Source organism: Herpailurus yagouaroundi, unplaced genomic scaffold (assembly GCF_014898765.1).
Source record: "Herpailurus yagouaroundi ecotype Mexico unplaced genomic scaffold, PumYag 29, whole genome shotgun sequence".
NCBI classification, from domain to species: Eukaryota; Metazoa; Chordata; class Mammalia; order Carnivora; family Felidae; genus Herpailurus; species Herpailurus yagouaroundi.
The window spans coordinates 102,974,537-102,997,601 of NW_024412377.1; the positions used below are offsets into that span (position 1 = coordinate 102,974,537).

At 39.5% G+C, this 23,065-nt stretch overlaps 1 protein-coding gene across 13 annotated transcripts in view; it reads right to left on the reverse strand.

Annotated features, from left to right (window-relative positions):
• The window catches only part of PTCD2 (pentatricopeptide repeat domain 2), a 116,500-nt gene that overhangs the window by 89,083 nt on the left and 4,352 nt on the right, over positions 1–23,065 (reverse strand). For 11 of the 13 annotated variants that reach the window (XR_005783388.1, XR_005783379.1, XR_005783391.1 and 8 more), the window contains 7 exons: positions 22,430–22,559; positions 18,191–18,308; positions 14,987–15,065; positions 14,471–14,562; positions 12,129–12,242; positions 8,554–8,628; positions 65–178 (listed from right to left, as the gene is read on the reverse strand). Coding sequence is in view for 10 of the 13 variants with exons in the window: in XM_040451184.1 (XP_040307118.1) it covers positions 65–178; positions 8,554–8,628; positions 12,129–12,242; positions 14,471–14,562; positions 14,987–15,065; positions 18,191–18,308; positions 22,430–22,559 (722 nt within the window). In the remaining 3 variants the exon portion in view is untranslated. The remainder of the gene's footprint in view (positions 1–64; positions 179–8,553; positions 8,629–12,128; positions 12,243–14,470; positions 14,563–14,986; positions 15,066–18,190; positions 18,309–22,429; positions 22,560–23,065) is intronic. The other 2 variants (XM_040451152.1, XM_040451228.1) reach the window with 2 other exon arrangements.

Genomic DNA, 23,065 nt, shown 5'->3' on the forward strand with positions numbered 1-23,065 from the left:
AAGTGGATACTCTAATGCATGTCCTTTCACCTTTAAATCATTTCTGCAGCAATCTCATACTCACCACTTCTTCTGAGAACTCCTGTCTTTTCACAAATTTTGATAAATTTCCGTCTGTAGCATCCTTTAATATCTTTATCAGGGTTTTCAACATATTTGACTGGATATGAATCAAAATCTGAATACAAAGAACAAACAAGCAAAAACAAGACTGAGCCAGTGCTCAACAATGATGTATGAACCCTACATTTACAGGCATCTACCTGCTTTCATGCTATTACCTAATTCATTCTCTTGCACAAATTCAAAGATGCTTCGAATATATGTCTATCAGCCAGAACTTGGGTTTCCAACAGCTAATTAAAACACCTCAACTTCGGGGCACCTGGGTGGCGCAGTCGGTTAAGCGTCCGACTTCAGCCAGGTCACGATCTCGCGGTCCGTGAGTTCGAGCCCCGCATCGGGCTCTGGGCTGATGGCTCAGAGCCTGGAGCCTGTTTCCGATTCTGTGTCTCCCTCTCTCTCTGCCCCTCCCCCGTTCATGCTCTGTCTCTCTCTGTCCCAAAAATAAATAAAAAACGTTGAAAAAAAAATTTAAATAAAAAAAAAAAAATAAAACACCTCAACTTCAAAACTTACCTAAAGATAGAAATGGAGAAAATACAGATTTTGGAGTCTGGCATATTTGGGCTGGACTCCTGGCATGGGCAATTATGAGCTATGTAACTCTGGCCATGTATTTAAACTCTTCCAACTTTTGCATTTATAAAATTAGGAAAATAGGTTTACGTCTCACATTTGGAATTACTGTGAATATCGAATAAAATACCAGCACACAGCAGGTACTCAAACATTACTATCAGTTTCTTCCTATTTCTTCCAGATTCGGAGCAGAGGACTATGAGACTATCTCCTAAGATCGACTGTGGGGTGAAATATACCTTTACCTTTCCTTCCTTCCTTCCTTCCTTCCTTCCTTCCTTCCTTCCTTCCTCCCTCCCTCCCTCCCTTCCTTCCTTCCTTTCTAGAAATTGCAGGCTAATCAGTTGCAGGTATCAAGAGGAAGCTGGTTCAAGTACTCCTATTTACACTGTGGCTATTAAGGAACTTCTAAAACTGGGTACTGTACTTGGCTTTTAAGATGGTACCACTAACTACCTTCCATCAGATAGACATATTTAACCCAAGGAAAAAAACACATTCCCCCCTTCACTCCACCCATTACCAATATTCACTAGTACAATTTGAAAAATACAGAAAAGGTTAAAGAAAATAACAGGGCGTCTGTGTGGTTCAGCAGGTTGAGCATCCAACTTCGGCTCAGGTCATGATCTCAGTTTGTGGGTTCGAGCCTGTGTTGGGCTCTGTGCCTATAGCTCAGAGCCTGGAGCCTGCTTTGGATTCTGGGTCTCCCTCTCTTTCGGCTCCTCCCCTGCTGGTGCTCTCTCTCTCTCTCTCAAAAATAAATAAAAACATTAAAAAAGAAAAGAAAATCAGAATGACTCAGAATTCCCCAACTAATGTTATCCACTGTTTACAATTTCATGTATTATCTTCCAAATGTATTAATTTTCCCCCAGATCCGATTCTTTTTGTCAACTATTATACAGTGAATATTTTCTCATTAAGAAATTATAGAATACCTCATTTTTAATGATGAATGCGTATATGATAATTTGTTAATTTAAGCAATACCACTCTTCAATATATTGGTAAGTTCAACATATTGATAAATGCATACATTAAAAAAAAAAAAAAAAAAACCTTGTTAATATCTAGGACTTGACTCCAGAAGTGAAATTATAAAGTCAAAGAATATAAACATTTCAAAGGCTCTTGATCCTTTGGAAAAGAGTTTTTCTGGAAGAGATATTTCTTTTCATATAGCAAACCAGCTTAGTTCTTTCTACAGACCATTATAACAATTTAAGTTTGTTTAGCAGTTGATAGGGATGAGGGGCTAACTTTGGTCCCAAAGAACAGAATGAAATGATTCCAAGTAGGCTAAATCCAAAGAACCCAATCTAAGTTCAGTGTTGCAAAGCACAGGCCAAGTCATGAGCACACTTTTCACTGGGAGGCAACACTCTACAGATTTCTCACATTCAAGGAGAAGAAGTACTACCTACCTTTATTCCAGACTATCTTTTCAAGGATATTCATAGAACCCACAGCCTGGAAAGACCGACATGGTGCCTCATGTAGAGAAAAGGGCAGGCATGCTTACTGCCATTTTGAGAGATCTGGGTTCTCCTGTACGTATAAGAGGCATATAGACCTCGGGTTGCCATGTGGGAACTGGGTTCAAGAAACTGATGCAAAAATGCTAATGTTGTGGCTACTACTGTTGCTCTGATTTAAGGAAATGTCCTTCACCTCTCGGTACCTTGTGAACTCTACCAGCATCCATGAAACTATGGAAGGTTTACTCATTAGCTTAAAAGTAGGGTAAAGTCTCTGACTCTCAATAGTACTTCAAACTCTTACATTAATAATAACCAATTCTGATTGGGTTGGCAATTGTCTGTCCTATTGAGGGCAAGGAGAAATTGACCTTGTTAGGTGTTAGGTCTCTAGTGCCTTGCACCTAGTAGACCTTCGCCAATAACGAATGAGAAGGAGAACAGAGGTCCCCTAGCAATTTACACAGATAAACCTCCTGGAGCTCCATGCTAGGATCTATTAATGATGTGCTCCTGGAAGATTTCAACTTCTCTTCTTAAGTCTTCCCAATTTCCCTCCCTGCCTCCAGCAACTATCTGTGATTCAGAAGGGATTTCAAGAGTAAAGTTCAATACCTCAAAATAGACTGATGAAGGACAATAAAGATGAGGCAGTTACTGATAAAAGGCAAAGAGAGAATTTAAAGCTGGAATTGGTCTCAAACTGAAACCTCAGGGTACAGTTAAGGAAAACTAGATCAAGGTACAGCACAATGCTTCAATCTTACAGATTTCAAACCAAAGACTAAGAAAATTAGCAAGGAATAGGGCGAATTTAGGTAAGAAAAACTACTCTAAGAACTACAGAAGGACACCTCCTGCCCCTCTGGTTTTCTGAAACGTCAAAAAATGTTCACAAGTCATTGGGTGCCTTTGACCAAAATAAAGGACCAGAAGCCCTGAACATGCAGAAATTAGCATTTTCTCTTTGTCTTTTAAGTTAGCTATATTTGAAGTAGAATATCACAGTGCCATAGAGACTGCTAGTTTTCTAAACAATATCCATCCTCCCCTTCTTTTTTGATTAACAGAACTCCCTAACTTCAACTGACGCTGTCATGTACAGAATTCTAAGACTGTATTTCTCATGTTTCTTTGCTACTACTACGTATGGTTACAGGACTCAGTTCTGGCCAATAACATGTAAGTACAAGTGGCTGGGTGAGACATTTGGGAAAGCATCCTCAAAAGGGTCCAGTGTCTTTCTCCTCCATTCTTCCTCTATCTTGCTGGAAAAGACGTAATAGATAAAAATCATATGCTTACAATGGTGGTATGGAAACACAGAAAGAGGCTGGGTCCCTGATGTTATCATAAAATGTCACACCAGACCTAGACTGACCATCTACATGGTTTTTATACATGGAAGAAAAACAAAGCTTCTCAGTTGTACAGACTCCTTTTTTTCCCCTCCCGTCTACATTGCTCTTAGCCAAAATGCAATTTTTAAGTTCCAAAATCTTAAGGGATTTATGAGAAAGAGTCCTATCTCCTTGCCTACCCCATGCAGCCTAGGAGGCTTCCTAGCATGGACTGTAACTTTAGGGGGACCTTAGTGACTGCAGAAAGGGGCATTAAAACATCTATCTGGGGGAGCCTGGGTGGCTCAGTCGGTTAAGCATCCAACTTCGGCTCAGGTCATGATCTCATGGTTCATGGGTTTGAGCCCCACATCGGGCTGTGTGCTGACAGCTCAGAGCCTGGAGCCTGTTTCCAATTCTGTGTCTCCCTCTCTCTCTGCCCCTCCCCCACTCATGCTCTGTCTCCCTGTGTCTCAAAAATAAAAATAAACAAACATTTAAAAAAACCCAAAAAACCGAAAAACCTCTATCTGTGTTGGGGAACCTGAGTGGCTCAGTCAGTTGAGCGTCTGACTCTTGATTTCAGCTTGGGTCATGATCACATGGTTGGTGGGATCAAGCCTCGCCCTGGACTCTGCACTGACAGCATGGAGCCTGCTTGGAATTCTCTCCTCTCTCTGCCCCTTCTCCATTCACATAAGCACACATGCACATGCTCTCTCTTTCTCAAAAATAAATAAATACTAAAAAAAATTTTTTTTTCTGTGTTAACAAATAATGGTAAAAGTAGCAAAACTAACCAATTGTCAATTCCCCTGCAAGGTAATTGAATTCCAAAATGGGTATCCACTTGGAGACATGCCTTATTTCTAGAGACATGATTGGAATTCAAATAGCATCAGTTGAAAGCTATCCCACGTTGATCTCAGCTCTTTCAAACATTATTTAGAAGTGGAGATTAATCTTTTGATATATTGATTAACATTGCTAAAGAGGGGGCTACAGTTCTTTTGAAATTGATGAGTTTGAATTCAGACAGCAGAGCCAACATGCATGCGCCTCCATGAGATCATCTGCGAAATCAATTCAGTATGTAGCAAGTATTAGCTGGGAAAATGGAAAATCAGGCCCTCTGGGTCATATTGGCAGCAAGAGCAATTTTGATGAAAAGAAAATTAAGTTGAGGGGGAAAAATTAGGTAAGTTCAAATTCCAACTGGCAGCAGGAAAAGATTTTAGTAGAAGACATTAATTTCTAAAGTAGATCAGAAAAAAAAAAAAAAACTTCATTTATTTCTGCTAATACTGACTGAACTGACTTTCTACCGCAGCCTATTTGTCAGGTTTCCATTTCTTAATAATTAACAAATTGCCCTTAGGGATTCCAAGTAGATGACTCAGCCTTAGAGAAGCTAGAGCCCATTAAATCAGTTTTTAAAAGCCTGCTCTAATAACAGAGATCTGAATCTGAAAGATTATTAAACCTGAGAATGGCAACCATATTTTTTCAATATCCCTAAGGAAGCCAAAACAGGTTTACCCTGAAATATAAGACACTTGGTTGGACATTTGGAAGAAGTTCCTGAGTGAGCACTTTTAAACAATAAACGATAAAATGGTCTTTAAGTGTCTGAACAATGTATATTTCTGTGACCCAGTTCATGGAGGGACAATTCATATTCAAGATGAGTTCAAGGTTCCTTATATAGTGTTTGCCCAAAACATACCCATTCCACCAAGTTTATCAGCTGCCCTTCCTTCCCAGCTCTCAGAGAAAAGCAGCTAGTCCTGCTGTCCTGGCTGGTGGGCGCACTCCCCACCATGCTCTGGGCTCTGGATTTCTCCTCCTACTGTGAGTGGACAGCTTCACTCTCAGGCTATGTTTTATTTCCACCAAAGCACTTTCTCAGATGCAAAAAAAAATTATCACTAGATTCTCATAATAAATGTGACAGCCAAGGAGTGCAAGAGATGAAGCCTCTCAACACAAGAACATGGAGCATGTGCACTACCAGCAACTTGGCTTTTTGACACCCAATCCTATTCCTTTTCATCATTCAGGAGGATCAGCTAGTCCCAATCCTGAATAAAAAGACACAACCCTTATCTCTGCAGGTCTGGAGTGGTGGGGAAACCCTAAGCTTTGTAATCAAACAGATGTGTTTGTGTTACAGCCTGACTCTGTACATAATTAGCTTCAAGAACTTGGGTAATTTATTTACCCTTTGAATCTCCATTTTCCACATGTGTGATATGGGGAAATATTGTTCCTACATTGTATAAAATGAACCAATGAGTATTAAGTACCTAGCGTGGTACCTTAGCTAATTAAATGGAAACTGTGCTGATCTGTATCTCTTCAATTTCTCACCACCAATCCTTACTGATCCTCCCAAGCTCATTTCAACTCTAGGAAAAGCTACCAATGATCCACAGAACACTCCTCTTTCCTACCTGATACTATGAACCACTTGGAATCCTAGCAATTCTACTTCTGTCCAATCCTGAAAGGAGTTCATCTGCAGGCCATTCCCTCTCTCAGAAGCAATTATGTACTTGGATACCTAGAGTCATCAAAACCCAGTAGCCAGCAGAGAAGGCACAACACACACATCACCTGCTGGAAGAGTAGGCTTCCTCCCGTTTGGCTTACTGATACTATTGGCTCAAATGACCTGAACTTCTGGACTCTGGACCTTTGCCACCTTGACCTCCCAGATCTCATGCCTGTGAGCTTTTCAGGCTGACCCATCTGCTCTGACCTGCAGTTTCTGCATAGGCACCCAGTCTTGGGACAGGGGCTGTCTGCAGCAGGCTGTGACGGGCAGGGTTATCAGTCCTCTTAGATTTCTATACACTGGTGCTATTTCTTCCCTGTCTTTTTGTGGGGATTCCTCTGCCTCATCGCTGCTGTCTTACTAAACTCACTTCTTGGTCCTCTTCACTTTTTTGTGGCATTTATCAGTTCATATCAGACCCACTGCTGGTCTTATATAGATGAATTCTTAACTAACAGCTATGATATTCACCCCCATCTAGGTTCCTGCCCTTTAAAAACTACAAGATCTTTTTTTGGGTATTTTCCTAGTATTTAGTCTCTTCCCTCCCAAAACCATGCTTTTTTTCAGTTTCTCTATTATCACTGTATCCATCTTTCTCGTTCCCTGGCCATCTTTCCCTCACACAAAAGGACTTTGAAAAGTCAATGTGAGGTCAAATATAAGGTATTCTTATCTCAGATTTTTTGGCAACCTTATTCTCCAAACTTTACCAGAAAGGCTCATCTAGTCCTTCTCTCTCTTTTTTATGTTTATTTTTAAGAGAGAGAGAAAAAACAAGTGGGAGAGGGACAGAGAGACAGGGAGACACAGAATCTGAAGCAGGCTCCAGGTCTGAGCTGTCAGCACAGAGTCCAATGAGGGGCTTGAACTTACGAACCATGAGATTCCGACCTGAGCCAAAATTGGACGCTAACCCACTGAGCCACCCAAGCACCCCTAGTCCTTTCTTGAAAGTCATCTGGGCCCTGGTCTGGGGGTGACATTTGAGGATAATCACCATGGAAGAACAGAAAACCATGGAACCTTGGAGTTATGCCTAATTCCTACTCACTGGGTTCTAGGATTTGTTAAATATAAATATTCCTCTTTATGTAACACACTTCATTTCAAACAAATGCTTCTGGTATTAGCAAGCATTCACTGAACACTGATTACATGCCAGGTACGGTGTTATCTACTTTATACGCATTACTCTTTCAATTTTCACAATGACAGGATGGTAATATTTCTATTACTATTGCTGTTTCAGATAAAAGGAAAATGGAGACCATAGAGGTTAAATAAGTTGCCTAAGGACTTAAGGCTAGTAAGAAGTGGTTACAATTAAAAGTTTGCAGGGGTGTCTGGGTGGCTCAGCTTAGCATCAAACTCTCGATTTTGGCTAAGGTCATGATCTCATGATTCGTGGTTGGACTTTGTGCTGACAGCGCAGAGCCTGTGTGGGATTCCCTCCATCTCTCCCTGCCCTCTCTGCACCACACCCCCCTCAAAATAAGTAAATAAATAAAAAATATTTTAAAAAGTTTATATTCTTTTAATGGGAACCCTCAGCAAAACTAATCTCCTAACAAAGAATGCCCTTTAACCCTCATCCCTTCAATCCCATGGTCCTGTCCTCTTTCAGACACTGCTCAACAATTCTCTCTTCACTGAGACCTGCTCAGTTTGCTCCCACTGGCCAGCACTTCACTCTTCAGGTTGCAACACTGCCCTGGCTGTGACCCTTTGTCCTAGTTCATACCACACTGGCATTAACACATTTCTGTTCTTTTGACAATGTTTTCCTCCTCTTGACCTTGTGATGTTTCAGGAGACTAAGTTCTTGAAAGTTACGGGCTTTCTTTTCAACTCCCCATAACACACGTATACTTAGCATACAAGCCGGGCCTCAGCAGGGGTTAGCTGAATGGGGTGTATGAGGTCTTTAATGACAAGAGTCTCGTCTTTTTAATTGCACCAGTAAGGCGTAGATGACTCATTGCTCACTGGGACAGATGGGCCATGGCAGGCTGGCAACACAAGAATGAAAACAACTAACATTTGTTGAGTTCTTACCATGTCAAGCACTATTTTATGCACCATAGGTATACTAACTCCCTGGGTTAGGTACCATAAACAGGATGCAATTAGCACAAAGATTATTCTCAAGTCTCAGTCAAGACAAAGTTAAGAGTCTATCTCCTTCCTCTCTGTATTCACAGCTTTCTGTAGTCATGTGTTATACCTGCAGCATTTAGCTACATCTTGTATCTGAGCATATCTACATTTCTCACCTGTTTATAAACTCCTGGAAGCACAGCCGGTTGACTCCTGTTAGAGGGCCTATAATGTAACTTTAACACAGAGCTCAATAAATCACTGAATTGAATCAAGATCTTAGGAGATCAAAATTCCTTATACACAGATTTAAAAAATCTAGACATCATCTTACTACCTTTCAAGCCTTACTTTAAACAAAGAAGTCACTTACATTTAAATTAGTGCAGATAATGCTTTCTGGCTTCATGATTTGAGAAAAAATTGATATAGCTTTCGCCACCTGGTTCTAGAAGAAAGAAAACCAAGTTATACTTCAAATCATATGAACATTACTCTGCTGTCATAAAGACTTTTTAAAGACAGCAGGATATTCCTATTCATGGTGCCCCAGGGATTTTGAAGTCCACAAAGAAAAAGTTTTTTTGGTAATCAAAAATGACCTTTCTGGGGCGCCTGGGTGGTTCAGTTGGTTAAGCACCTGACTCCTGTTCAGGTCATTATCTCATGATTCATGAATCCAAGCCCCGAGATGGGCTCGGTGCTGACAGTACAGAGCCTACTTGGGATTCCTCTCTCTGCCCCTCCCCCACTCATGTGCTCACTCACACGCTCTCTAAATAAATAAATAAATAAATAAATAAATAAATGTTTGCAGGAAAAACAATGAACTTTCTACAAAATATTTCCTACATTTGCATATTACTAAATTTTAAAAATAGTTTCCAAAATACTTTATTTTTATTGAAATATAATCAACACACAGTGTTACGTTAGTTTTACGTGTACAACATAGTGACTCAACAAGTCTATACAATAAATTGTGCTCTCCAGAAGTGTAGGTGCCATCTGTCACCATACAACGCTATTACAAGGCTATTGACTATACTCCTTATGGTGTGTCTTTCATCCTGTGACCTATGCACTCCAAATCTAGAAAATTACCAAACATTTTAATAAACTGAGTTCGTTTTTTTTAAAATGCTTATTTATTTATTTTGAGAGAGAGAGACAGCGCATGAGCAAGGGAGAGGCAGAGAGAGAATCCCAAGTGGGCTCTGCAGTGACAGAGGTTCAAACCCACGAACTGTGAGATCATGACCTGAGCTGAAATCAAGAGTCAGACACTTAACCAACTGAGCCACCTAGGTGCCTCTGAGTTCTAGTTTTTAAGATGGGGGCATAAAGTTGGCATTTCTCCTTCTCCCACGGGACAAGTTTTGAAGAAAAAAAAAGAAATCAAGATTGAGAAGCAGAAATGCAAACTCCATGCCTGACATAATTAGAAGAGCAGAAACCTTAAAGCTCACAAGAGATGGAAGTACTGCCAACAACATGGGAGACAGAGAACAGGGTGAGTTCTAGATAAAGCAGTGAGCAGAGAACATTGCTGCCTATCTTAGGAGCCCACAAAGTAGTTCTCAAAGGTGAGGGCCACGATCTGAAGTACAAAATCTGAATTCCTGTTTACAACAATGGCAATGGAATTTAGGACTAGTAAGGAGAATTCCTCTGGATCCTTTTTGTGGCAAAAGTGAGGCTAACCAAAAACTTACATAGATAAGCCATACTCACAGGAAAGAGTCTGTCACTATGACAGGGGCAGAGAATGAGATTCTTCACTGAAAACTGCCTCCATGTCTATTCCCAGTAGCCAAGGAGAAATAAGGCCTAGGCATTTTTGTAGACAAAACTCAAACATAAAAAAAAGTCCTACTAGTCTAGAACATGACAACATGGCTCTGCTTTCTCCCTGACCTGGATTTTCTGTAAATGGCTGGTGTAAGAAACTTGTCTATCAATGAGTACTCAAAAATGAACCAGCACATGATCTATATAAAGACACCATGAGGAAAAAGAAGAGCTGCCTTTCAATCAACAAAGGGATGACTGGAAAACCAACAGTAAATGAATATTTTAAAATATATGAATATGTTCAAGTATACGTAAGAATACATATTTAAATACATACAGGACTAAAACAAATGTGGGGAATACGGTTGCAGAATGAAGCACAAAGTGTTACGTAGTTGGATAATGAAGACAACGGGAGAAACACTATATATAAGAGAAAGTATGCTTAGTTGCCTTGTCTTCATTATGTGTGGTCAGAAAAACAGCATTTAAAGCTGACAAATAAGCATACTTAAGAAAAAAATGAATACTATGAAAAGTAACATATCAACCAAAATTGGGTGGTGGAGAGGAGGAAAATGAGAAAAAAGAGGAAATATACTAATGTCAGCATTACTCACTGTAGGGAACTAATAGGTACTGTCAAATTCATTAGAATACTAAGAAGATTAAATCAAGTTATGGTTTTAAAGTAACCACTAATGCAAAAATACAAACCAAAAAAAAAAAAAAAAAGAAAACCACCACATGCTAGAAGCAATTTTAAAAGTTGAAAACAAAAACAAAAACAAAACATAACTGAAACCTAAGATTAAATACACCACGTCTATCTAGATGGAGGACATTAAAAGACTAGCAGCATATAGTAAGACAATGTTGAAATCTATGCAGTGTACAAGAGATACACACAAAACAATTCAGAAAAGATGGCAAATAAAAGGATAGGAAAAGATGTGGGAGGCGAATGCAAACCTAATTAAACCAAAGAGGCAAACAAAAACTGGGGTTGCAGGGGTGGGGGGGGGGGGCACCTGGGTGGCTCAATTACGCTTGGTTAAGCATCCAACTTCGGCTCATGTCATGATCTCATGGTTCATGAGTTTGAGCCCCACATCGGGCTCTGTGCTGACAGCTCAGAGTCTGGGGCCTGCTTCGGATTCTGTCTCCCTCTCTCTTTGCCTGTCCATGTTTACACGCTGTCTCTCAAAAATAAAAACTTTAAAAAAAAATTAAAAAAAAACTGGGATGGGGTGGGAGAGATATTAACATTAGACAAGGTAAAATCCCAAAAAGAAGCATTCTAAACAAAACCAAAAGAGGCACTTTGTAATGCGACAGCGACAGACTCACAATGATATATACGTCAATGATAGAGCATAACTATGTATCTAAGCACCAAATGGCATAACTTTTTAACTTTTTTAAAAAATACTTATTTATTTTTGGGAGAGTACAAGCGGGGCAGGGGCAGAGATAGAGGGACAGAGGATCTGAACTGGGCTCTGTGCTGACAGGCTGACAGCAGAGAGCCCGATGCAGGGCTCAAACTCATGAACCATGAGATCATTCCAGGGTTCCAGCTTTAATTGTCCTTCACTGCTATGTGATGGCAGGAAAGTCCTCTCCTCTCTCTGACCTCAGTTGCCTTCATTTGTCCTGAGACACGGAGAGGCTAAAAGATCACTAAAACCTCTTCCAAATAGAGTATTTGGGTCTAAGAAATATACGATGACTCCACTTAAACAGCAAACTGACCCAGGATTCCTCATTCACCTCAAGTAAATTCCACTTTGGAGAGCACTAAGTTAAAGTGTTCTGAAACGTTACATGGTAAAACAATCATTTAAAATTTTCATTTGAATTACTTGACAAGTTTCTCTCAGAGTAGAGCTTCCCTCACTTGAGTCTCCACAGAAATCTTGGCCAGCCCCTTCTAAACAGCAATGCATGTTAGGTCCTCAACTGTAAACAAAAACATCCTTTGGAGGCACAGGTGTAGATGTAGGTTGCCATGGCACCAAAGGCATTGGTCTCTTTATGGGAACTTTTTCTTTAGGATACAGTCAGAAGGAAAAAAATAAATAAAAGAACAAATGCAAGTAGTCAAGCCTTCCCACTCCCAATTCACTTATGTACACCCTGAAGCCTTATTACCTGATTCAGAGCTAGTGCCACAGCAAAACAGGATGCTCTCCTGGAGAGGACTTCTCCTTTGATTAGGGCTTCTTCTCTTAATGTAGTACAGATTTTCAAAGATTCAGGGCTATTCTGGCAGGAGACAGGATTGCTCAGTAAATAAATGTCATGTACCTTTAAGTTTAACAAAATGACTGATAGTGCTCAGTATTTCAGATTTCCTTCTAAAAGAATTTCCCAGAGCCTATTTCAACCCATTTAACAGATTAAGCCCCATATACAGGCTACTTGCAAAAAGACCAAGTTATCTATATATTAGCAGTTCAAATCTAAATTAACTTCATTTGTAAAGCTTTCGGTCAATTTTCTGAATTGGGGCCTTTTTACCACCGAGTGTACAAGTCTCTTTGTATCTGGGCAGACTGGTTTCTAGACACAAGTACTACAACGTTAAAACTGTAAAAACTCAGTCTGTTACTCTGTGAAGTAACAGAGTAAAGCCCAGCAACACTAAAAAGCTTTTCTGAGGGGATTTCCAATCTGAAAATATCCATGTAAGTCAAATACTTAAAAACGTGCACACTTACATGAATGGAAATGATAGAATCCCATGAAAAGACAAACCTTAAAAAAAATCCAAGAACTAAATGACACACAAACCAGCAGACAGCAGCAGTAAAACTGAATTGTCTTCCTTTGTATATGCTGTAGGTGGATTAGGTTTGTGAGAACAGCCTTAGCTTTATATCTATGTATTTCTGTCATGACGCGATCCACAACTCAAAACCCAAAGTAAAACCTGAATTCGATGAGCGAGGACAGTTTCCAGAACTGGCTGGGAATCTATAACGGCTGACTGGTTCAATTTTTCAACTCTCATCTTCAATGAGTGAAACAAGTTATTTTCAGACACAGTACAGGGGAGAAAAGTCCTCCAGCCTTCCTAAGGAGCAGAATTAAATTCTCTACACTTTAGCACACACTCAGGAAGGCATCTCTAAAAAGGTCAGAAAGCTCAGTAACACAGAGCTGAATAAACTGATGCTCAGGTGTTGTGTGTTTGGCATTGTTTCATAAAATAAGAAAATGATATGATTGTAAAGGATCACCTAATAATCCAGCAAGGAGCAAACTATAAGACCCTTGGCCAAGTCAAGCTTATGGCTAAAAATGGTTTTCAAAATTTTTAAGGTTTGTAAAAACAAAAACAAAGATAGAATATGTGACAAAGACCATATGTGGTAGAGACTGTACATAGCCTCTAAAGCCTAAAGTGTTTACTATCTGGCCTTTTATAGTAAAAGCTTGGGGCTCTTGAAATCAACCCTTTCATTTCACAAATGAATTACATGACCCCTTCAAAGCCAGTGAATGCTAAAGTTGAGACTATATGTTTCTCAATTTCCCAGAAGATTTTTCTTTCCACTATCACCCTACTTACTGCCTCTCTTACTTTGGAAAATTATTGCTACCCTTTTTAGGGAAATGTTTTCATGGACCATGCTCTTCCACCTTACCTGGTGTTCCTTCTTTTTCCCCATAAAAAGGTTTTGTTAAGTTTCCAAAGTTTAAATAACACAAATGTCTATAGTAAAGCATGCAACCTTGGTCACTGCACTATATCAGCTGTCATGTATTCACTGATTCATTCACTCAGTAAAGAAGAAATAGTTTCTGTATGTAAAAAACAATCTTGATATAGTAATGACATATGGACTTCTAAGTCACGTTTTCTGTCTTGAAGGAGTTTATCTTAGTGTCACATACACTTATTAAAGATCAACTATACACCAGGCACTGTTAGGTGCTGGTACAAAAAATGCCTCAAACTTAACCCCTCAGTGGGGAGGATGAAACATACATCTAGTTAGAATAACATCAACCAGTGATAAATGTCACATAGGTGATATAAATAGAGCACAATGAAAGGATATTACTTCCAACTCTGAATCACAGAAAATACTCAGATGAAATTAAAGTAGCCCTTGAGTTCACCAAAGAAGGTTGGTCAGATTTCCATGGGAGAGAACTAGAGAGAGGTCTTGTCTCAACGAGTTCAGCATGAGACTGATAGCAAGGGGATCCTTCGCAGACCTTGAACCCAGCCAACACACTGTTTCTTGTTCTCCCTATCCACAGAATTGCCAAAGAAGAGTGAAAGATGATAAAATTGCTTTCTCCATGATAAAACTGACGTGGCTAACTTGAGTTTTCTAAAAATGAACACATTTAAAATTGAAATATCTGCACCAGATGGAAAAAAAGACTTCAGAGAAACTAAATTATTCTTTGTAGAAAAAAAAAATCCTCTCTCAAACACTACCCACAGTGCTCTAAAAGTTAAGAGAAGACAGTTTTACCAGTTTGTAGCAAATTGCAAAAGCAAGGACATAGGTTTCTTTGTTGAATTTCACATCTTGGTTTTTCATCTCTATCAGCACTTCCAGCGCACCTACCAAAAATGAGAAGTGGGTGGACAGTGTTAAATGCATTCAGGTGAGTTCAGAGTCGTCTACTATTGATTCCCAACATTCTAATCTGTTCAGCACCATCTACTGAAAAGTATATTCCAGAAGCAAGTCAAAGCTATCTGTCAAAGTCATTTATCAATTAACTAAATTTCAAAGAAATTATCAAATGATACAGTAAGAACTAATATTTTAAGCCTACTTATACTTTCAGCATAAGTAAAATCAGGGTGTTTAGTTTAAGGTATGACATGAGATGCAATAATGTTGTTTTCAAACTTATAAGAATGAAGTCTCCAGAGTTCAGTCATTCATCAAGAATATAAGGATCATTTTTGCATGGTCCATTGTTTTTCCTAACTGCTATATTACCAAAGACAGAATTTTTCAACAAATTCTAATACTCACTTGTATATTTGCCTTTAATAAATAACATATCCATCAAAATATTGAATGACGTGGTGTCTGAGAAGAAACCTCGTAAATGCTAATAAAAAACAAACAAACACAGTTTGGTTAAAAGTTTTTAACTATTGAGGATATATTTTTATAATTCTATCTTCTCTATCCAGGACTTATTTTTGCATATACTTTATTCATTTGGTCCCCTGAATTCTCTAATAAATCTCTGATATACCAGGATTTATTTTTCAAAAAAATTCAAATGCTGCCCACTCTTTCGACTGTCATGTCTTTGGCTGGGCATACAAACAAGGCAAGCAGTATGGCAAGAGCTCTCTGGGTTTCAGAAATACAGTGAAGGACATGTTCATTATACATGGCTCTCCGGTGCTTACAAAAAAAGAAACAAGTCAATTAACTTTGGTAAGGGGGTCCTGCAATGTAGGTGACAGTATATTAATATGAAAAGGCCAGGGGCACCTGGGTGGCTCAATTGGTTAAGCGTTCGGACTTTGGCTCAGGTTATAATCTGTTTCAAGCCCTGCATCGGGCTCTGTGCTGACAGCTCAGAGCCTGGAGCCTGCTTTGGATTCTGTGTCTCCCTCTCTCTGCCCCTCCCTTGCTCATGTTCTGTCTTTTTCTCTCTCTCTCAAAAATGAATAAATGTCAAAAAAATATGAAAAGGCAGGTATAAGTATGCATGAGGACTAAGCAAGAAGAGTCTTACAAAGCTATGATGCTCTTTTGGCAAATGAATAATACTCACTTTTTGAAATAATTCACTAGAAGAGTGGTTCTCAACATTTTTTCCTCAACATTTTTAATATCACGATAATGCAACACATGCTATTCAAATATGCCATTAAATGCCTCCTTGCTCTAGTTTGTTCTTATTTTGAAAGCCCACTATGCAGACCCTGTTCTAGGGGCTGAAAATAAAGAAATAATAAACAAGACACATAACCCTGCCCTAACTCTAGTGGGGCTTATAATCTAGTAGAGCTTAAATTCTGGCATGGGAGACGATGAACGAATAAAACCAGTGAAGAAGTAAAATTGTAATTTCAAGTTATCAATAAGGGCTACGAAGAGCAATGAAGCGGGAAAAAGGGATAGACTAGATGATAGAAGGTCATCAGGGAAGACTTTCTGAGGAGACCTCAATGGAGTAAAGGAGAGCCTTGATGACGAGGGTGTAGACCATTCTAGTCTGAGACCATGGGTGTGGCAGTTCTTGGAATAAGAAAGCCCAAGAGTGGAGTGAGCAAGGGGGATGGCAGGTGATGAGACACTACAAGGGACCTCTAAGTCATGGTCAGGGGTCTGAGTTCTCCTCTGAGTATGATGGGAAGGCCCAGAGCAGCCCTGTCCACAGTGTGAGCCATATATGTGGTTCTACATTTTCAAGTAGCTTCATTAAAAAAAGTAGAAATACAGGAAGTCAGTTTTAATGATGTTACCTAAGCCACTAAATGCAAAATATAATTTCAACATGTAGTCAATAAAAAAAATTAAGCACTTTTTCTTTTTTATATCAAGCATGTGAAATCCATCATGCATTCTACCCTTACAGCCCATGTAATTTCAACTAGCCACAGTCCAAGGGCTCCATAGATACATGCAGACAGTGGCTATGATATGGGCAGCACTACAGGGTTCAGGGTAGGGGACACAATAAGAGTGGAAACAGGATTAGTCTTTAATGTCACTGGACTCAAATTCCGTTTAATCTGCTACTCCAGGCAACTTGGTTGTATATGATTATTTCATGCATGGGTCTAAGTTTAAAACAAAAAAAAAAAACAAAAAAAAAAACAACTGAAGTTGCATTTTCTTTTTGCTTTTTAATCATTAGACTCATGGCTGTCATTACAGTGAAATTTTCATTTTCCTTTAATTACAACACATGATTACTGAAGTCAAACAATACAAAAACATATAAAGTAAAAAGTAAGAATTTCCTGTAATTCTACCCCCTAAAGATAAGCAGTAGGGATTTCATGTAGATCCTTGCAGATTTTTAATAGATATATACTAAAATATAAATATGTATATTTTTCTTTTAGGAAAAATATAGGTTCAAACCAATCCTCGTTGTAAAATCCCCTTTTCTCTGGTTACTAATACAGTATGATCCTCTTTCTAAACAATGGGTGTCCTTAAAAGAGGGGAAAGTCAAGAGTTCACAGCTCTACCATGGAAAGAACACTTTAGGGGTGCCTGGGTGGCTGAGTCAGTTAAATATCTGACTTAGGCTCAAGTCATGATCTCACAGCTTGTGAGTTCGAACCCCGCATCAGGCTCTGTGCTGACAGCTTGGAGCCTGGAGCCTGCTTCGGATTCTGTGTCTCCCTCTCTTTCTGTCCCTCCCCCACTCGTGCTCTATCTCTCTCTCTCTCAAAATATAAACAAACATTAAACAAAAAAAAAAGAAAGAACACTTTATACGAAGAGTACAAGACAGAAACACAATTTAGTAGAGGGTTCCTAAAAATACAAAAGGGTCCCAGGTGGCCAGCCCTGGCCCCAAAATAAATGTTTCCAACCATGTATGAATTTACCATGTGTCTAAGTGCCAGTTTCCTCATCAGTAAAATGGATAGAATGACAGTATCCACCTCACCACGGTCTGTGCAAAATAAATCAAGCAGGTATAGTGCTTAAGCACAGTGCTGAGGACACAGTATATGTTCAATAAATAATTACAGAAATAATTATCATTATTTTTGTCTTTAAGAAAAGAAAATCAGAAGATGTGAAGGTATTCTGAAAACCAGAAAAGCACTATACAAGGTGGCCATCAACAAGAAGTAAATAATATAAAAAGAAAGGAGAATCACAGGTGGGAAACAGGAAAGGCAATCTTAAAATGGCTGCCTCTCTTAAACAATCCCCCGCTAAAAGCTTCTCTGAGAGGTTAGTCCCAGGTCACAACCAAGGAAGCTAGACCCCTTATAATTTGTCCATACATCTCTTCCACACCTGTCCTACACCTCTGTCTGAAAAGAGCAAGGCCTCTTCATAGCAATGGACTCCAAGGAAACCTTAAAATACAGGTAAGAGCTCATTCCTTCAGCTTAGGAACCTTGATCTGAAAAATCTAAGCCAGGAATAATGTAAGAGAGATGCCTTCCCTAACATCACTAAAAACACCCAAGGCTCAGCACAAGGAAATCACACTGACAGGGACAGTAATCGGGAGACAACAACCTGGTCTTTGATGAGTTCCAATGCAGATTCCTCAAGATCCAACTCGTAGCACAACCTCATGAAAAGTGGTCCAAATTTATACTCTCCCAAAGCGACATTTCTGTTCTCTGTATGGTACCTGGTAATGAAAATGATTCAGTGAGTCAACTAGTGAGATGCAGGGAAAAGGACAGACCAACTGTGGCATGTACTCTGCTAGATGCTGGGGACACAATAAAGAACGAGGTACTCTCACAGTCCGGAGGGAGAAAAGTGCAGAAACGCGGACAATCAGAGGAATTCTGGAGTGAAGTATGCCAGACATTTAAATAGAAAGGGTTTGTGAGAGGCCCACATGACCACATGAAATCAAAGAGTGGAAAAACGTACATTGTAATTATCTTCTCAATATATCAACAAACTGCTAGGATGAGTGCTAGCAAAGGTCAGGGAACAACAGGGCTCTTGCACAGCAAACTCGAGAGAATGGCACTGTGTCTTTGTATGGACCCCATCTAGAGAGGAACGAATCAAAGGAGTGAAGTGATGCTCTGTCCTCCTCAAATGTGACTTCTCCATAGAGGATGACAGACAACCTACAGATGTACTTTACAATTTAGACCCATCGTTGTTTTCCTCTGCTCAGGAAAAGGCATATGTGATCTACCATCACCTAGCTAAACAAATTAAATGCTGTTTTGAAGTTTAGTTTTAGCAAAACGCTAATTTCAGACAGTGACATCTTTTTTTTTTAATTTTTTTTTTCAACGTTTATTTATTTTTGGGACAGAGAGAGACAGAGCATGAACGGGGGAGGGGCAGAGAGAGAGGGAGACACAGAATTGGAAAGAGGCTCCAGGCTCTGAGCCATCAGCCCAGAGCCTGACGCGGGGCTCGAACTCACGGACCGCGAGATCGTGACCTGGCTGAAGTCGGAAGACAGTGACATCTTATACGTGCCTTGAGGTTTCTACAAGCAGTCAGTCCACCAGTTAGGATGCAGAACTAAAAATTGCTAGCATAAATTTACTTTCAATAACCAACTCTTTCTGTTTTAGACACCAAGAAAACAATCTGGTGACAAAATAAGTATTGCAAGATTACTTGTAAACCAGATTTTACTAAGACTCATTATGTGAATAAATCACACATACCACGGGGAATAGCTCTGACTTTAAAACCAGAATGCTTTTTAGCCTTCTGCCGAAATCACGGAGGACAGTCACAGTAACATCATGGATAGTGTATCCCAAACATACATAATGCCAAATAGAATGATGATATGTACTTTCAAAGATACACTTCGTAGTCAAATTATAGAAATTATAAAATATATTCAGTGCTTCATTACAAGTTATGAATTAAATTATATCAGTTGTACACCTTAAATATACCTGAGTTTTAGTTGTCAGTCATACCTCAATAACACTGGGGGGGGAAAGAATTAGGTTATTTAAAGGCAATATAGTACGTGACTAAGGATTTTTAGGTTCTGATTCCAAGCTGACAGTTCAAATCCCAGTTCTTTTACTTACTAACTGTATAACCAGGAGCAAATAAGTTAACCACTCCATGCCTCAGTTTCTTCATCTGTAAATGGAGACGAAAGTTCTTTCTCAAAGTTTCTGTAACGATTAATTAAGATGACATGCCTACTAGCACACGGAAAATCTGCCATTTGTGTCAGCTCTTATAAAATATAAGGCATGCTGTGGAAAAGATCTTTAAAAATCAATACATTCCAAAAATAGTGTCATGAAAAATCTGTGCCAGATTAAAAATAAAATAATGCAAAAACAAAAGTTTTCCCAATTTAGAGAACATTTACACTAATAAAAGCGCTAGAAATTCACACAGATAAAGTATTACCTCTTCTTGACAAGAAATGTTCAAATCAGAGAATCTAAAATACCCCTAATAAACCACACACCAGCATGTGGTCAAGGCTATGGGGGGGATTAAGTTGCTCCTCACTTTTGACTCCATAAAGAGCTTATGTTCTAGTTCATTACTCTTCCTCCCCAGTAGTGGGGTACCTGTGTCAGCAAGACAGAGAACAGGTTGGTTAGGCCATGGACCTGCCCATTTTCCCACTTTTCTAGCTGTCCACCAGTAGAGGGAAGAGACAGCAACTGGGCAGAGTTATTAGCAATGATTTAGATTTGGGTAGTAAAAACTGACAATAAAACAAGCCAGAGGGTCTAATATGATTCATCTTTGTGAAACTGAGATAGTATTAGGATTCCTAATGCCATGCAAATGTAAATTAGCATAACTCTTTTGGAAAATAATCTGGCATTTGTATCAACTAATTTTAAAATGTTCATATTCTCTGATCATCTCCAAAACAGAAAGAGTATGTTTTATGCATAGAGTTGCTCATCACGGCATTATTCATACTGATGAAAATATCAAAAATCAGACATTCAACAAGAGGGGTACCTGACATACAATGGAATATTATAAAGTCATTAAAATATAACTCCTAAGGTATATTAACAAAAAAATTATGCTGTAATACTAAGTAGAAAACGCTATCGTTATATATACAGTAATTATTAGGAAGTATAAATAAACCCTATCAAAACCATACAATCTTTGCACGTAAAAAATTAGTGAGAAAATGGGGATGTCTGGTGGCTCAGTCAGCTAAGTATCCAGCCTCGACTCAGGTCATGATCTTGTGGTTTGTGGATTCGAGCTCTGCATCAGGCTCTGTGCTGACAGCTCAGAGCCTGGAGCCTACTTCAGATTCTGTCTCTCTTTCTCTCTGCCCCTCCCCGACTTATGCTCTGCCTGCCTCCCCACTCAAAAATAAACAGTGAAAAAAAGTTTAAAAAAAAAACAGTGACAAAATGTATCAAATATCAACAGTGGTTGATCCATCCGCAGGTGGAACTGTTGCTCCTCCCTGCTGAGTGTGGGAGTGCCAGGTAACTTGCCTTGACCAAGACAATGTGACAGAAGTGAAGCGCTGCCAGTTCCGGGCAGCTTTACAAGGCAGGCAGCTTCCACTTGTGCAGGGTGCTAGTGCAGCCCAGGCTAGACTCATGAACGACGAGACACTCCAAGGAGAGAGGGGTCACGCGGACTCAGACATCAGAAATACAAGTAAAGCCTCTTGGACCTTCCAGCAGCTGACCATAGAGGAGCAAGTGACTTTAGCAGACACTAATACAGAACTAGTAGGCCTCAATTCCTGACCCACAGAAATAACAGATAATAGATAATAATAGATAACAGAAAAAAAAAACAGTTATGTTCTGGTGTGCAACAAGAGACAACAGAAATAGCAGAATCTGTGATGTATTTCTTCTACTTTTTTGGTGTTTTTCAAACTTTCAATGGATTGTAATTTTATGTTTTTTCCTTTTAAAGATAACATTAATTTTTCATATTATAAAATTGATAATGCCCACTGTAGACAAGTTTGAGAGACTAAAAAAAATACATATTTAAACCAAAAAATATGTATAATTCCCAGAGAACCACAATTAACTTTTGGTACATACTCTTCCAGTATTCTACATATGAACACACTTATACTACTCTCTCTACATTATAAATGCAGGTCCACGTGTAGAAACCTATCTTTCAAGAATCGGTTCATACACTTCCCGAGTAAGTGAAACCTTTGCTAGGTTTCCTAACAGCAGACTATGATTACACGGGAATTCCCCTGACGTGGGAAAATGACAATGGATCAGAGAAAGAGACATTTGCCTTGAGGAGACAGATGATCGAGGAGTCCATGAAGTGGTCCAAGTGAGAGATGACGCGGCCTGAACTAAGACACTGGTAATGAGGACAGAGAGAGGAAGCCCAGAGATGAGAGATATCAGGGAAGTGGAAGCAGTAGGATTTCTCATCCTGTCAGGGAGGAGAGCAAGTAAGGTTAGAGGAAAGAGGCTCCCAGTTATCCATCCTGAGGGGTCAGTACGACAGAAAATAGTAAAAAGAAGCAATTTGTGTGAGTTGAATGTCAAGACCTAGGGGATATGTAAGTGGACTTCATCAGGCTGGTGATTTCTTAGGACAGGAATTCTGGTTTTCTATCCTTAGTACCTGGCATATAGAAGGAATCCAGGAAGCGATTGCTAAGGGAACATAAATGTCTGGAGCTGGGGGCAGGCATGTGGACACGAGATTTGAAAGTCATCAATGTATAGTTGCCAGCTGAATCCATGTTAAATGGATGCGATTCTTCAGGAAAAAGAAAGAAGAAACCAAACCTGGCAGAATTGTACAGAAATGCCTCACCTGTAAATGACATTTTTAGCCAGTTCCACATCATCCCGGGTATCACACAAATGAAGGAAGGTTTTCAACTCGTCCTTCAAGATGAGCTTATTCTGGGCCAATTTCTCTTTCATGTTTCTCAGGTAGGTTGCTGGAAGAAAGCATAGTGTGGTGGCCGTCACTCAGGCTGACTGGGACTGTCAGGAGTCTGACCTCAGGGAGAAGGGGAAGCTGGATTCTGGCACACTGCAAAGAGGCACTGAGAGAGGCTCCCATCACTGACTAGTGTCCTTAAGAGCAGTATCACAGAAGGTCTATGAAGCAAACCATCTGTGCTACAGGAGCACAGGATGGGGGCCCACTCAAAACTTTCTAACATACAATCTTTGAGGGTAAAAACACAGGAATATGCAATTTTGACTACCTGGGTGATCCTTCTGCACACTAAAGTTTTAAGAACTATGTCCCAGAGGCTTAGTTCAAAAAAGTATCGACAGGTGACCCATTAGGAAAAAAAAAAAAAAAAAAAAAAAAATGCAACCAAGACATCTAAACCAACAATTGGCAGGGTATCTAGCAGGAAAACTGAAAGGAAAATGTGTACTGAAGATGGGTTTGCCCCAGTGGTTGACCTACACGATTTAGCAACATTTCAAG